Here is a 16,296-nt window from a genome sequence, read left to right on the forward strand (position 1 = left end):
TACACCATCAGCACTGCCTCCTATTGCAGTGTCCCCCTCTGTGTTTGATTTATAAAAATATATGCTGCAAATACCTCATTTCACAGCCGAGATTGTGATCACCAGTGGTGTCGGGGGCTGGAGCCCCAAGTGTGCCCCCAAAAAGCCCCGGGTCTCATGCATTATTTGTTGCGGCAACAGGGAACGATCTCCCGCCAGCACGGCCGAGTGACGTACCAAAAGTCCCGCCTCCGGGACCCGGTTCCTATGACGGACATCACACTCATCTAATGCCGAGACCGCGGGACGTGTGATGTCCATCATAGGCGCTCCTGGGTCCAGGAGAAGGCGGGAATGACACTACGGCCGCGCTGGGCACTGGGAGATCCCCGCTGAGCCGCTCGCTCTGTGTAAATGGGCGGGCGGCTTTTCTATCCTGGTTCTGGCTGCCTGGTGCCTGCAGGGCTGTCTGCCGGGGCACAGGATGAGTGTACTCCGACACTACGGGTAAGACTGAGCAGCAACAATCTGTGTATGTCAGATAGGTCAGTCATGTATGTCAGTCAGGTAGGTCAGTCATATATGTCAGTCAGGTCAGTCATGTATGTCAGGTAGGTCAGTGTATGTCAGGTCAGTGTATGTCAGATAGGTCAGTGTATGTCAGGTCAGTGTATGTCAGATAGGTCAGTGTATGTCAGGTCAGTGTATGTGTCAGGTAGGTCAGTGTATGTGTCAGGTAGGTCAGTGTATATGTCAGGTAGATCAGTGTTAAGCAAGTGAGCCTATCACCCTTCCCGAGCCCGCCCCCCACTTTACCTCCAGGCTGAAGCCCCTGGTCGTTTTTGCACCTAGCAACACCCCTGGCGATCACATGCCTGTGCAGCTTTCTCCTTTCCTTCTCTGAGAGATGCAATAGGTGGGGCTGAGATTCCCCTGCTGACGTCAGTCTGGCGGGGAGGAGGAGAGAGCTGGACAGCCATGTGATCACAATCTTGGCTGTGAAATTAGGTATTTGCAGCATTTTTATTTATAAATCACACACAGAGGGGGACACTGCAATGTGAGGCAGTGCTGATGGTATATATAGGTTAGTGTTATGAGAGCAGGGGGAGGGGGAGGCTCACACACAGACAGAGAGGGGGGGGGAGGGGGAGGAGGACACAGGAGCAGAGAGGAGACAGAGAGCAGGCTGACGGAGGCATGTAAACTGACTACAGTGTGGGGGCTCAGCAGCCATCATACACCGTGGTCAGTTTACAGGGAGGAGGACAGAAACTGCCAGGATCAGCCAGGTTTTTTAGGTGTTACAGGGGGCCAACTGACCTAGCACAAGCACAGTGTCATATAACATGCTTTAACCACTTGCCTACCAGGCACTTACACCCCCTTCCTGCCTAAGCCATTTTTCAGCTTTCAGCACTGTCGCACTTTGAATGACAATTCTGCGGTCATGCTACACTGTACCCAAACACATTTTTTATCATTTTCTTCACACAAATAAAGCTTTCTTTTGGTGGTATTTAATCACTGCTGGTTTTGTTATTTTTTACAAAAAAAAAAGAAAAGACCAGACATTTTGAAGAAAAATGTTCTTTACTTTTTTTTCTGTCAGTAAATTTTGTTAAGTAATTTTTCGCCTTCACTGATGGGCACTGATAGGCTGAACTGGTGGGCATTGATGAGGTGGCACTGATGAAGTGGCACTTATGGGCACTGATCACGTGGCACTGATGAGGAGGCACTAATATGTTGCACTTATGGGCACTGATAGGTGGCACTGATATGTGGCACTGATGAGCACTGATAGGTAGCACTGATGGGCACTGTTAGGTGGCACTGGTGGGCACTAATAGGCGGCACTGGTGGGCACTGATAGGTGGCACTGGTGGGCACTGATAGGCAGCACGGATAGGCGGTACTGATGGGCACTGATGGGCATTGATGGGTGGCACTGATGGGCGACACTTATGGGCATTGATTGACAGCAGTGATGGGCATTGATGGGCAGCACTGATAGGTGGCACTGATTGCCAGCACTGACTGGCATCGCTAATGGGCACTGACTGGTGGCACTTGTGGGCAGTGGTGGGCACTGATTGCTGCCACGGGTGGGCACTGATAGCTGGCATTGGTGGACACTGATTGGTTACACTGTGTTGCACTATTGTAATCAGGGCACTGATGATCAGTCATTACTGGCACTTCCTTGTTTACATGTGACCGGCTGTGATTGGACACAGCCGATCACAAGGTTAAAGAGCCGCGGACGCGGCTCTTTACAGAGATCTGGGTCCTAGCAACACGGCGCGGTCACTATTGCTTTGTGCGTGCCCCGTAAGAGTGCCCATTCTGGGACGCCGTCATATGACTGCGTCCCAGAACGAGAGCTGCACCGCTCCGCCATCATTTGACGGCAGGGCGGGCAGCAAGCAGTGAAAGGAGCAGAATCCATTTTTTTTTTTGGGTTAACAAACACTTTAATGTCTATATGGTTCTTTGTGAATAGCTAAAAAATATGTAACATGAATCAGTTTAACCACTTCAATACAGGGCACTTACCCCCCCTTCCTGCCCAAGCCAATTTTCAGCTTTCAGCATTGTCGCACTTTGAATGACAATTGTGGTGCAGTCATGCTATACTGTACCCAAACAAATTTTTTATCATTTTGTTACCACAAATAGAGCTTTCTTTTGGTGGTATTTGATCACCTCTGGGATTTTTATTTTCTGCTAAACAAATAAAAAAAAAGATCAAATTATTTTTTTTCGTTTCTGTTACAAAACTTTGTAAATAAGTAAGGAGAGGGCACTGATGGGGCTGCACTGACGGGCACTGATAAGGCGGCACTGGTGGGCACGGATGAGGTTGCACTGATGGGCACTGATGATGGGTACTAATATGCAGCACTGATGGGCACTGATAGGCAGCTATTGCCGGCAATGGCACAGTCTGAATCGTTGCAACGCCGACTTTTTACTCCTTTTGGTGACTTCGGGGTGCAAACCTGCACAGATGTCTCTGAAATCGCCCCCCGAAGTCGGACTGACATGCTGGTATGAAATCATGCGAGCTTGCACGATTTCAATCCCGCTGTCAGTGTGAACTTAGGCTTAGAGAGGAATTTCCTCACAGTGGAAAAATATCCTCTGACTTTTTAGAGCAGTGGTTCTCAACCCTGTCCTCAAATACCCTCAACAGGCCATGTTTGCAGGTTTTCCTTTATCTTGCACAGGTGCTTTAAATCAGAGTCAAAGGCTTGGTATTTTGGACAGCTATTTTATCTAAGAGAAATTGCCAACACATGGCCTGCTGGGGGTACTTCAGGACAGGGTTGGGAACCACTTGTCTAGAAGACAGAAAGTAAAGGGGAAATCTTAACCTCCTCTATCTAAAAAAAAAGTTTTGACTTTAGATATACTTTATACTTAAAGAAAAGAGTTGTGATGTGCAGTAACCCAGCACAACCAATCAGAACTTAGCATTCAGCAGGTTAGAGTGGGCAAACTGTAAAAGCTATTTCTGATTTGTTGCTGAGCTTTACACACCAGTGTTTTTGGATTATATGATTAAAGTAGTGAAAATAACTGCAATTATGGCAAATAATAAATGTGGTACTACTTACTTATAGTGGAACAATACTCACCTCATCTCCAGCGGTGCAGAGTCCTCGAGCTCCCTACCTGGCCACTGACATCTTCGGGCCACCGGCTTCCAGGTCTCGATCGCCGGCCATTGTTATTGGCTGGGCGGGGATGACGTCACTCCAGCACATGCCTAGGAGTTCAGTCAGATTTGGCATTGCCAAATTTGTATAGTAGCTACGCGCCCTTTCCGCCCTTGTACGTGTCTCGCTGTACAAGGGCGGACAGGCAGGTAAGTAGCTTTAATGAAGAAGAGGCAAAGCATGTCTGTTCTGCATCAAACATGCTGCTTGTCTGCAAATTTTATTTCCATAGACTAAAGTTCCACTTTAGACCTTTTTTTTTTTTTTTTTTTACTTTTTTATGCAGCCACAATCTGATTATCTTCATCGTATATTACATAACAAATGTATTGTACTTCACACACTGTTATGTTTTAAATTAAAAGCTTCTCCAAATTGCCAGAAACATGACAGAACTCATTCAGATTTTTAGATATGATTTGACTATATGCATCTATTTAGCACTTGTTGGGGGCACCAAATTACTCATCAAGTATCTTTTATGCTAAAGGCAAATAGACTATTCGTTGTGCAAGAGAACTTTTCAAGGGAATGTTTCCCGAAACTTAGTGAATGAGGTGAAGCTCTCCTGACTTCTGTCATCCTATCATGTGCAAGCAAAAATGCTGCTTTTTCCCTTGCATGTGATTGAGTATTCCTTGCAAAGTGACAAAGTGGCAATTTTCTTGCAAGGTACAATTTCCCTTGCAAAGTAATCAACCCAATGAACCTCATTGAATGTAAATATTTATTTATGTGCGTCATAGTGTGGTTTGTTACTGAAAATTTGCATTTAAGTTTGTGTATGGAGTCCCCTAATTTTTATCAGGGTTGTGCTGTGTTGTATGTGAGTTAATTGGTATTATACAAAAAATATATCTTGTTTTTATGATGTCCATATTTAGATCAATGAAGGCAGTGGCATTGTACTACAGAATAATACAGTGGCGGGATTTGAACGAGCAGGATATCGTATTAATGGTGAACCTTGTTCAGGTGAGAATTACATTTGTATATTTTATATGGAAAAGCAAATATTTCCTTTAATATAATTATTTTGATCAATATGATTTGAGCATCACTGCCCCAAATCGAATTGCCAAGCAGAAACAATGGGGTTGATACTAAAACTTGAGAGTGTAATATCTGGTGCAGCTGAGCATGGTAGCCAATCAGCTTCTAACTTCAGCTTGTTCATTTAAGCTTTGACAAAAAAAAATGGAAGCTGATTAGTTTCTATACACAGAGCTGCACCAGATTTTGCACTCTTCAGTTTTAGTAAATCAACCCCACTATCACTGGAAGAGGTTGGTTGGTAAGGATCATCATCCACCAAAGCTCTGACACCATCCAACACTGGAGCTTATCCAAGATGGACTCCTTCAGCATGAAGACTGAGAAGGAGTGGGGATGGGGTATTATACTTTGCTAAAGAGAGCTGTGAGGAGGCTTTGAATGGGCAGGTGACAAATGTGTTTATAAGGTCCTGCAAGACACCCATAATGGAGAAAACTTGTTTAGTAGATTTGCTAAAACCAGTCATCATCAGAGGTTAAACATTTGACTGTTTTTCTGTTACAGATTTCTCTAATCCTAGTCCAGCATGGTACAACAATGAAGCTTATGGTGGGTTATATGGCATTTACATGAATGCAGATGGCCTTCCAGTGTGCTCACGTGTGAGAGGGTTTTTGATATGGAAATGCTGGGATTATGGAATCTACACCCAGGTAAGTTATAGAAGAAAAGACATGTAGGTGTGCCATATGTTACTGTGAAACATGGTGTAAACTTTAATACCTATCTTGTGTTTTGTAGACCATCTCCTCATTGCAGATCTCTAATGTGATCCTGGCAGACAATGGAATGGGTATACTTTCTATAGTCTACACTCCTCCTTCAGTTTCTCACGTTATCTCCAATAAGACTGTTCAGATCACGGTATGAAAGTCAGTCATCAGAGACTGGAATTTGTATTGATTTATGTGTTACTAAAATAGATGCATGTCTAATAGGGACAAGTGAAATTCATATCTATTCATATACTGTAGTCTTCATATGTTCAAAATTTCAGCAAAAATTACTGTGGTTTTTGGTGGTTTATAGGGGAACAATGGGTTTTAATTGGCTCCTATGGGTTACAGAAACTCCCATCAACTGTCCGTATTGTGTTCTTCTGCCAAATGTCAGCCCTTTTTTAAACTAATTATGATTGTTTTTTTTTTTTTTCATTAAAAAAAGGTAAAAAACATAGATTTTTTTTTTCTTTTAAATGTAAAGGTTTATTTTGCCTAAGCAGCTTATATTTATATATATATATATATATATATATATATATATATATATATATATATATATATATATATATATATATATATATATATATATATATATTATTAGCAAAACTGAAAGGTTTCAAATGCAAAAACTATTTTACAACAAAGTCAGTTTCACCAAAATCTTATCCCTCATCTCAAAACTTCAAAAAATATATAATATTGTCCAATCTCTGTGGGAATAAATAGTCCAGTTTATTTGTAGATAATTAAATAAAATCACATAACTAGGTATGAGCTCGATGTTCGACTCGAACATCGGGTGTTCGTCCGTTCGCCGAACAGCGAACATTATGGGGAGTTTGCGGTAAATTCGAGCACTGCGGAATGCCTCATAATGCACTGCGAGATTGCTGTATGATGATTGGCCAAAGCATGCACCTGACCTGCATGCTTTGGCCAATCACAGCGCGCTGTGCTAAGAGCCATAAGAGTGCCTATCTATCTATCTATCTATCTATCTATCTATCTATCTATCTATCTATCTATCTATCTATCTATCCTCTGCATTTAGCATAGACTATATATTCAGTGTATACTCTATATTCAGTCAGTACTGGCAGTGTATCTATATATATATATATATATATATATATATATATATATATACTCTGCATTTAGTGTAGCCGATATATACAGTGCATTCGGTGGTGTATAGTTTCTAATACCTTCAGGTGGTGTACATAGTATATAATACAGGTTGTACAGTTTGTACAGTGTACAGTGCAGCCATTGTACAGTTTATAATACACTTCAGGTGGTGTACACAGTACATAATACAGTGTGGTGCGGTGTTACAAAAAAAAAACATCATGTCCGGAAGGACACCAAGTAGAGGCAGACACTCACAGGCCCCTAAAAGAGGGCAAGCAGCCTCTGTGTCTACAGTCAACAGTGGTGGTTGTGGACATGGTGCATCATCTGCAGGTGGCTGTGGGGCATGCTTGTCCTTTTTTTCTGCTGCTGGCCGTGTTATTAAGCCACAACATGCAGAAGAGTTGGTGGAGTGGATAACGAAGCCGTCCTCATCCTCCTGATCCTCTGTCACCCAGGCTCAGAGTATGCGTTCCAACACAGCTGCCTAGGTGGCCCATTTTACCGGCTCCTTGTCCACAGTCACTCCTTCCATAGCCCCACCATCATGCACGGAAGAGTCCCGAGAATTTTTCGACCACAGTGTTACATGCTGCTGGAGGATGAGCAGCTATTTGGAGGCTCCGATGCTGGTTCCCAGGTTGAGGAAGGAAGTAACGAGATCCTAGAGAGAGGGGGTGCCACAGAAGGACAAGAAACTGGCAGTCATGTTCCCCCAGCTACAGCATACTGCCAAGCTTGCTCCAGTTACGAGGAGGGAGGGGATGATGAGGTCACTGACTGTACTTGGGTGACTGAGAGAAGAGAGGAGAAAATTGAGGTGGCACAACTTCAACTAGGCAGGATGTCCTCCAGGGGCAGCTTAAGGGCAGCCACCCTATTGCATCACACCGCAGAGCTCTGCAGGTGCAGGGTGCTGCTGACTCCCCGCTGACTTTTAAAAGTTCCTTGGTGTGGGACTTTTTCGACACGCGTGCAGCAGATCGCACTGTTGCTGTTTGTAACCTATGTCTGAAGCGGATCAAGTGTGGCCAGAACAGCAGCCGCTTGGGCACCACGTGCTTGACCAGACATATGACGACCTGCCATGCAGTCCATTGGCAACATCACTTGAAAGACCCACATCATAGAAAAAGGTGGACTTCTCCTTGCTCCTCATCTGGGATCTCCAACCCTACTATACCTCCAGTCCTCTCAAAAACCTGCACTGAGAGAAATGAAGGTATAGCAATAGGTGTCACAAGTACTTGCAGCCAATCTGCTAGCAGTACACCACCAATTGATTTCAGCAGCCAAATTTCCCTACCCTAGTTGCTGAACCGTAAAAAGAAATTCAGTCCCAGGCATCCACATGCTCAACGTCTAAATGCTAGCTTGGCCAAATTGCTAGCACTGCAACTGCTGCCTTTTCAGCTGCTAGACTCTGCCCCTTTTATTAATTTGTGGAATGTGTTGTACCACAGTGTCAGGTCCCAAAACACCATTTCTTTTCACGTAAGGCCATTCCGGCTCTCTACTGGCATGTGGAAGGCAATGTTTTGGCCTTGTTGGACAGGGCGGTCAGCAGTAAGGTTCGTATTACCACTGACTCATGGTCCAGCAGGCATGGGCAGAGATGTTACCTTCATTCACACCGCACTGGGTAACTCTGCTGGCAGCTGGGAAAAATGCAGGACAGGGTTCAGTGTTGGAGCTTGTTCCGCCACCACACCTCCAAAAACCTGGTGGTGATTCTGCCACAACATCTGTATGTATCCCTCCTCTTCTTCTTTCTCTATGGCCTCTTCTGCAGAATTGTCCTCTGAACCAGCAGTGCTCCTTAAGCGCTCAAGAGGCTACGCAAGCAGTCGGGCTAAAAGATGCCATGCGGTGCTTGAGTTGGTCTGCCTAGGGGACAGGAACCACACTGGGGCAGAGATTCTGTCAGTTCCGCAGGGGCAAGCAGGCCCTCTTTAGCCAGGAATGGTTGTATACGACAATGGCACCAACCTTCTCTCCACCCTCTTACAGGGACACTTGACCCATGTTTCATGTTTGGCACACATCCTGAATTTGGTGGTGCAGCGTTTCTTGACCAGGTACCCACGCTTACAAGATCTCCTGAGACAGGCCAGAAAAGTCTGTGGCAATTTACGCTGGTCATACAATGCCAGTGCTTGGCTGGCTGATATTCAAAGGGAATGCAACCTACACACCGACCGCCTCATTTGTGACATGCCCACCAGGTGGAACTCAACATTGGTAATGCTGCAGCGGCTGCACACACAGCAGAAGGCCATCAATGAGTACCTGTGCGAGTATGGCACCAGGTCACCATTTGAGGAGGCCACAAGGATGGTGAGTAGCGACAATGCATGCATCAGTGAAACTGTCCCTCTAGTCTTCCTGCTGGAAGACGTGGACAGGGCAGTTGAGGCAGAATAGCGGGAGGAAGAGGAGGACTTACTTTCCTCTCAAGGCCCCCTTTATCCAGATAGCATTCCTGGAGGGCTGCCAAACACACAGGAAGAAGAGGAGGAGGATTATGTCAGCATGGATGTAGAGAATAACACGCAGCAGTCTTCAAGGGGTGGTTTTCAGTCCCCAGAAACCCAAGGAGTTGTACGTGGCTGGGAGGAGGTAGTTACAAATAATGTGATTCTTAGTGACCCCGAGGACTCAGAATCGAATGCCTCTGCAAACTTACGCCGCATGGCCTCCCTGATTCTGCAAAGCCTGCGAAAAGAACCCTAGGATTCGTGGTATCAAGGAGAGGAAAGGAGAGGCTGGCAACCTTTCTTGATCCACGTGACAAGGGTAAAGTTGCAGAACTCATCCTGCCTTTGCAGATGGAGCAGAGGATAAAACATATTTAGGAGGACTTGCTGACAACGTGTTTCTGAGGCTTCGTTTGGTCAGAGGAAGAGCAGTTGAGAAGGTGGCCGGCTGACCGATGCCTTTAAACAATTTTACAGTCCTTAGTGCCAAGGTCTGATAGATTCAAGCAACCATCACCAACCTCTGCATTATATGGTACAGGAATATCTAGGGGCAAGAGCAGACTTGGAGACCTTTCCAACAGAGCATCCACTGGGTTACTGGGTCTTGAGGATGGACCACTAGCCAGAACTTGCTCAATATGCAATCGAGTTACTGGCTTGTCCTGCATCCAGTGTGCTTTCTGAACGCACATTCAGGGCTGCTGGAGGGTTTGTAACGGATCAAAGAGTGCGCCTGTCCACAGACTCCGTTGATATGCTCACATTTATAAAAATGAAATAGTCCTGGATCAGCAGCTTTCAAGCACCTGATGCTGAGGTAACTGAATTTGCTATGGATCTGGGATCCCTTGAAGACTGCCTATGCTGCCTATCCTATTCCTCCTGAATCTTGATGATGCTAACTTTCAACAATATTTTTGGTTTAGAGCACCACCATTTCCCAAGGCCCAATTTTTCTGCCCCTGTATAACAGGGGCATGTAATTACAATTTTTAAAATAATATTTAACAGCAGGGCCCATTCCTGTGCCCAACAATAGTAACTGTGATGGGTTACAGTGTTCTGGCACCACCAACACCTAAGGCCTCCCACACTATTTTATTTTAAATTTTGGAGCGTGGTTCCCCTTAATATCCATACCAGACCAAAATGGCCTGGTAATGGACCGGGGGGGGGGAACCCACGTCATTTATTTCATTGAATTTGTATGTATATTCCAAGAATTCGGCAATACATTACAGCTGCGAGCAATTTTAATGTTGGAAAGATGCGCTAATTTACATGCAGAATAAGGGGACCCCCAGGCACGATATTTAAAGGAAAATTTCATTTTTATTGTTTCACTTTAAGCATTATTAACCACTTAGGGACCGAGCCCCTTTTTGAGATTTGTTGTTTACAAGTTAAAAACAGTTTTTTTTTGCTAAAGAGCTACGACTTTTCCTATGTACACAAAAGGCCTATTTCTCTCAAATATTGTTCACAAATGTGTCTAAATCTGTGTTAGTGAGCACTTCTCCTTTGACAAGGTAATCCATCCACCTCAAAGGCATATCCAGATGCTTATTATTGCACAGGTGTGCCTTAGGCTGGCCACAATAAAAGGCCACTCTAAAATGTACAGTTTAATCACACAGCACAATGCCACAGATGTCGCAAGTTTTGAGGGAGCATGCAATTGGTATTCCGACTGCAGGAAAGTCCATCAGAGCTGTTGCCCTTGAATTGAATGTTAATTTCTCTACCATAAGCCGTCTCCAAAGGCATTTCAGAGAATTTGGCAGTACATCCAACCGGCCTCACAACCGCAGACCACATGTAACCACACCAGCCCAGGATCTCCACATCCAGCATCTTCAACTCCAAGATTGTATGAGACCAGCCACCCAGACATCTGCTGCAACAATCAGTTTGCATAACCAAAGAATATCTGCACAAACGGTCAGAAACCATCTAAGGGAAGCTCATCTGCATGCTCGTCGTCCTCATCAGGGTCTCGACCTGACTGCAGTTCGTTGTCGTAACCAACTTGAGTGGGCAAATGCTCACATTCGATGGTGTCTGGTACTTTGGAGAGGTGTTCTCTTCATGGATGAATCCTGGTTTTCACTGTACAGGGCAGATGGCAGACAGCGTGTATGGCATCGTCTGGGTGAGCGGTTTGCTGATGTCAACATTTTGGATCGAGTGGCCCATGGTGGCGGTGGGGTTATGGTATGCAGGCATATGCTATGGACAATGAACACAGGTGCATTTTATTGATGGTATTTTGAATGCACAGAGATACTGTGACAAGATCCTGAGGCTCATTGTTGTGCCATTCATCCATGACCATCACCTCATGTTGGATCATGATAATGCACGGCCCCATGTTGCAAGGATCTGTACACAATTCCTGGAAGCTGAAAACATCCCAGTTCTTGCATGGCCAGCATACTCACCGGACATGTCACCCATTGAGCATGTTTGGGATGCTCTAGATCGTCGTATATGATGGTGTGTTCCAGTTCCTTCCAATATCCAGCAACTTCACACAGCCATTGAAGAGGAATGGACCAACATTCCACGGGCCACAACCAACAACCTGATCAACTTTATGCAAAGGACATGTGCTGCATTGCGTGAGGCAAATGGTGGTCACACCAGCAACTGACTGGTTTTCGGACCCCTCCGACCCCCCCAATACAGTAAAACTGCACATTTTAGAGTGGCTTTTTATTGTGGCCAGCCTAAGGCACACGTGTGCAATAATCATTCTGTCTATCAGCATCTGGATATGCCACATCTGTGAGGTGGATGAATTATCTCGGCAAAGGATAAATGCTCACTAACACAGATTTAGACGTATTTGTGAACAATATTTGAGAGAAATAGGCCTTTTGTGTACATAGAAAAAGTCGTAGTTAAGTTCCATTCATAAATAGGAGCAAACACAAAAGTGTTGCGTTTATAATTTTACTCAGTGTATATTTGGACACAGGCACCATTTTCATATGTTTGGCTCTGTATGCCACCAGAAAAAAATTAATACAAAACAATCCAAATAAATTTGAAGTGCAGACTTTCAGCTTTAATTCAAGGCCATGAACATAAATATCAAGTACAAATTTTAGGAACTGTAACCATTTTTATACACAGTCCCCCCACTTTAGGGACTCGAATGTAATTGGACAAATTATTATAATCATAAATAAAATGTTCTTTTTTATTATTTTGTTGAGAATCCTTTACTAACAATGACTGTCTGAAGTATGGAAGCCATGGACCTTACCAAAGACTGTGTTTCCTCCTTTCTGATGCTTTGCCAGGCTCTAACTGCAGCTGTCTTCCGTTGTTCTTTGTTTGTGGGACTTTCTGCCTTTAGTTTTGCCTTCAGCAAGGGAAATGCATGCTCAATTGGGTTGAGATCAGGTGATTGACTTGGTCATTGCAGAATATTCCACTTCTTTTCCTTCAAAGGCTCCTGGGTGGCTTTTGCAGTGTGTTTTGGATCATTGTCCATCTGTACATTGAAGAGCCGGCCAATCAACTTTGCTGCATTTGGCTGAATCTGGGCTGACAGTATATCTCTAAACAATGCAGAATTCATCCGGCTGCTTCTGTCACATCATCAATAAACACCAATGACCCAGTGCCACTGGAAGCCATGCATGCCTATGCCATCACACTGCCTCCACCATGTTTTACACAGGACGTTGTGTGCTTTGGAAAGAATTGGATAAAGAGAGCTTGGACTTTTTAGGCACAACACAAAAATTACAAAAATATTCATTTGTAGACGATGACAAAAAGTATATAAAACCACACTGATAAAATAAACCAATTAGGAAAGTATACAGCTAAATATAACTGACTTATAGCTACATGGAACCTAACAACAGAGAAATTTGTTGTATAGTAACAGTGAGTCCAGGAGTGCAGTTATATTGCAGTGAAGTAATATCTTGCTCTACATGTTACATGCCTTGCGCTTCTTCAGGAGAATTTGAATAATATGTAATGTAAAACACAGACTCACAGCTAAAAGTAACACAAACAGATTGTAGGGCAGCTGCTGAGGGGTCAGGTAATCCTATCAAGAGGTAGAAAAATCAGTTACAGAGACAGCCAATATTAACGAATGGGAGGAAGTATACAGTCAAAGGTAGATGAAAACGGATGGCAAAAAGGGGAAATGAACACTAACAAGGTTCACTCTTTATAGTAGTATTTGCCACAAGTTCACAAAGGGCCATTGATAGAAGATCCCCCCAACGAAGAAAGCTGCTGAAGGTGATACCGGATACTCTGGGGGATCCCTCAGAATCGTAAAGCCGCCACTGCAGTGACACACCAAGTACATGATTCTGAGGGATCCCCTGGAGTACCCGGCATCACCCTCAGCAGCTTTCTTCTTACGGGGGGGTCTTCTATCAATGGCCCTTTATGAACTTGTGGCAGGGTGAACCTTGTTAGTGTTCATTTCCCCTTTTTGCCATCCGTTTTCATCTATCTTTGGCTGTATACTACCTCCCATCCGTAAATATTGTCTGTCTCTGTAACAAATTTTTCTACCTTTTGATGGGATTACCTGACCCCTTAGCAGCCGTCCTGCAATCTGTTTGTGTTGCTTTTAGCTGTGAGTCTGTGTTTTACATTTTTTATATTTTTTATATTTTTGTGTTGTTGTGCCTAAAAAGTCCAAGTTCTCTTTATCCAATTCTATCCAATCTAAATGGGACGTGGCACCTTGTATCTATGTAGTGTCCACAGTACCACTCTGTGTTGATACAGTAATAATTTTTCCGTTGTGTGCTTTGGATCATGAGCTGTTCTGAGCCTTTTCCATACTTTTTTCTTCCCAACATTCTAGTACAGATTAATTTTGTTTTATCCGTCCAAAGAATACTTTTCCAGAACTGGTCTGGCTTTAATAGATGTTTTTTGGTAAAGTCTAAATTGGCTTTTCTATTCATCAGGCTTATGAATGGTTTGAACCTTGTGGTGAACCCTCTGTATTTGCTCCTGTGAAGTCTTCTCTTAATTGTAGACTTGGACAATGATACCCCCACCTCCTGTAAAGTGTCCTTCACTTGTCTGGATGTTGTAAGTGGGGATTTCTTTACGATAGAGAGGATCTTGCGATCATCCACCATTGTTGTCTCCTGTGGACGTCCAGGCCTTTTTATGTTGCTGAGCTCACCAGTGCGTTCTTCTTTCCTCAGAATGTACCAAGCTGTTGATTTGGCCCCTCCTATTGTTGGTGCTATCTCTCTGATGGATTTGTTTAATTTTTAAAGCCTTACAATGGCCTGTTTCACTTGCAAGGACAGCTCATTTGAATGCATGATGCAGGTTCACTGCAATAGATCAATCAACTCCTGACTTTTTACCTGCTTAATTGATGAAGAAATAACCAAAGAATAGCCCACACATGGCCATGAAACAGCTTTTGATTCAATTGTCCAATTACTTTTGATCCCTTCAAAAAGGGGGGTTGGATATTCTTAAGAGCTGTAATGCCTAAACCTTTACTCTAATTTGGATGTACATACCCTCAAATTAAACCCGAGAGTGTGCACTTTTAGCCCATGTCCATTATATAACTATAGCTTAAATATGTTTTGGTAAATACCTAAAAAAATCTAAAATTGTGACTGTGTCCAAATATATATGGACCTAACTGTATTATCATATGTTTGATCATTTCTTAATAGTTATGTTTTTAAAAAAATATGTATTTCGCTATCTACACTGTCTGTAATTTTTGTGACCTGTCATTAAGATGAACAGGGCCGGCGGCTACACCTACCTGCTGAGAGCCGCAACAGAAATCTCTGATTCCTGCCGCTACTATTCACACTGGCTCTAAGCGATGGAATGAATGTAGCCTAAAGGGGGTGGTAAAAACAGGCTCACCTGTGGGGTTTTACCATCCCCCAAACACCAATGTGAACAAGCTCCAAAAATCCAATATAAATCTGCTCCAGCTGTGTATATTAATCATGATTGGGAAGCAGTGTCAGGACCTATCATCAATGTCAATTGTATTAGGAAATAAATAAGGTTATTTAAAAGCTAAGTTCAGGCTAAGATGAACATACCCTTTAAATATAGTCAGTTCTCCAGGCACCCTCTTGAAACCATTACATTTTTCTTATAAATATCATAAATAAACAACCCCAATTTTAATTGCAATTTTGATTTATGAAATCACCTGGTAGTGCTTAATTGCTCTTTACTGCCCTTTTACAATAAGCTGTTCTGTCTTTTTTCCAGAAATCTCTGCTTATTGGAAGCAGTCCCAACTTTGATTGCACTGATATTCTCACAGACAGTGACCCGAACATCCTATTTTCTGACCAGCATCGCAGTCACAGACCTCTGACAGGTAAACTCCAAAATAAATAGAACTAAAGGCAAAACTTTTTTTTTTTCATTTTAGAAAGAGCAAGGGAGGGTTATAACCCCTGTCAGCTTTTTTTGACATCCGTGTCCCATTGAGGAAATTTTCCTTCACTTCCAATCATTAAAACAGAAAGTAAGAGGAAATCCCTCCTAAGTAAGGGTTGTCACCAGAACTTGTGTCCCAATGGAAGTTTTCCCATATATTACTGTTCTGGGGACAACCTGAAAGTTGGGGTTTTCTTTCACCTTCACTCTCGGTGATAATGATAAATAGAACAAATAGAGGGGGTTAATCTCCCTAACAGGGGCACAGACAGCAGAAATAAAAGGTGATGAATAGTTGAGGCTCTAGCTGCAGATATCTATAATAAAGTGATATAAATCTGTGTGTGTGCAAAATAAGGAATTCAAGACAATGAGTAATGATTCAAACAATTTCCACAATGCAAGTGTTCCAATGAATATTTGAACCCCAATAATACTAATCATTTAGAAAATAATCAAACAAAAAATAAATGTAAATTGGCTAAAAATATGAACTATGATGACAATATAAATATTATATTCCATTTCTTTCTTTATCACCATATGATAGATAGTGACATCTGTATCCTTAATTGTCAGAGCTGCACTTGGATATTATACTCCACCCCCAGTATAAAGGGGGCCACTCACCAGATAACTTTGGACCACCAGGACCCAATTGGCTTAAAAGATATTTTTTATTTCATTAAGAGACTTGGCATTCACTTCTTATGCCCCGTACACACGGTCGGATTTTCCGATGGAAAATGTCCGATCGGAGCGTGTTGTCGG

General features: G+C 43.2%; 1 protein-coding gene across 1 annotated transcript in view; it reads left to right on the forward strand.

The window, feature by feature from the left end:
- Nucleotides 1–16,296, forward strand: part of LOC141145445 (fibrocystin-L-like) — a 265,012-nt gene that overhangs the window by 203,616 nt on the left and 45,100 nt on the right. The window contains exons 64-67 of the mRNA XM_073632157.1: nucleotides 4,589–4,679; nucleotides 5,265–5,413; nucleotides 5,502–5,624; nucleotides 15,352–15,463. Coding sequence (XP_073488258.1) covers nucleotides 4,589–4,679; nucleotides 5,265–5,413; nucleotides 5,502–5,624; nucleotides 15,352–15,463 — 475 coding nt within the window. The remainder of the gene's footprint in view (nucleotides 1–4,588; nucleotides 4,680–5,264; nucleotides 5,414–5,501; nucleotides 5,625–15,351; nucleotides 15,464–16,296) is intronic.

Source organism: Aquarana catesbeiana, linkage group LG05 (assembly GCF_042186555.1).
Source record: "Aquarana catesbeiana isolate 2022-GZ linkage group LG05, ASM4218655v1, whole genome shotgun sequence".
NCBI classification, from domain to species: domain Eukaryota; kingdom Metazoa; phylum Chordata; class Amphibia; order Anura; family Ranidae; genus Aquarana; species Aquarana catesbeiana.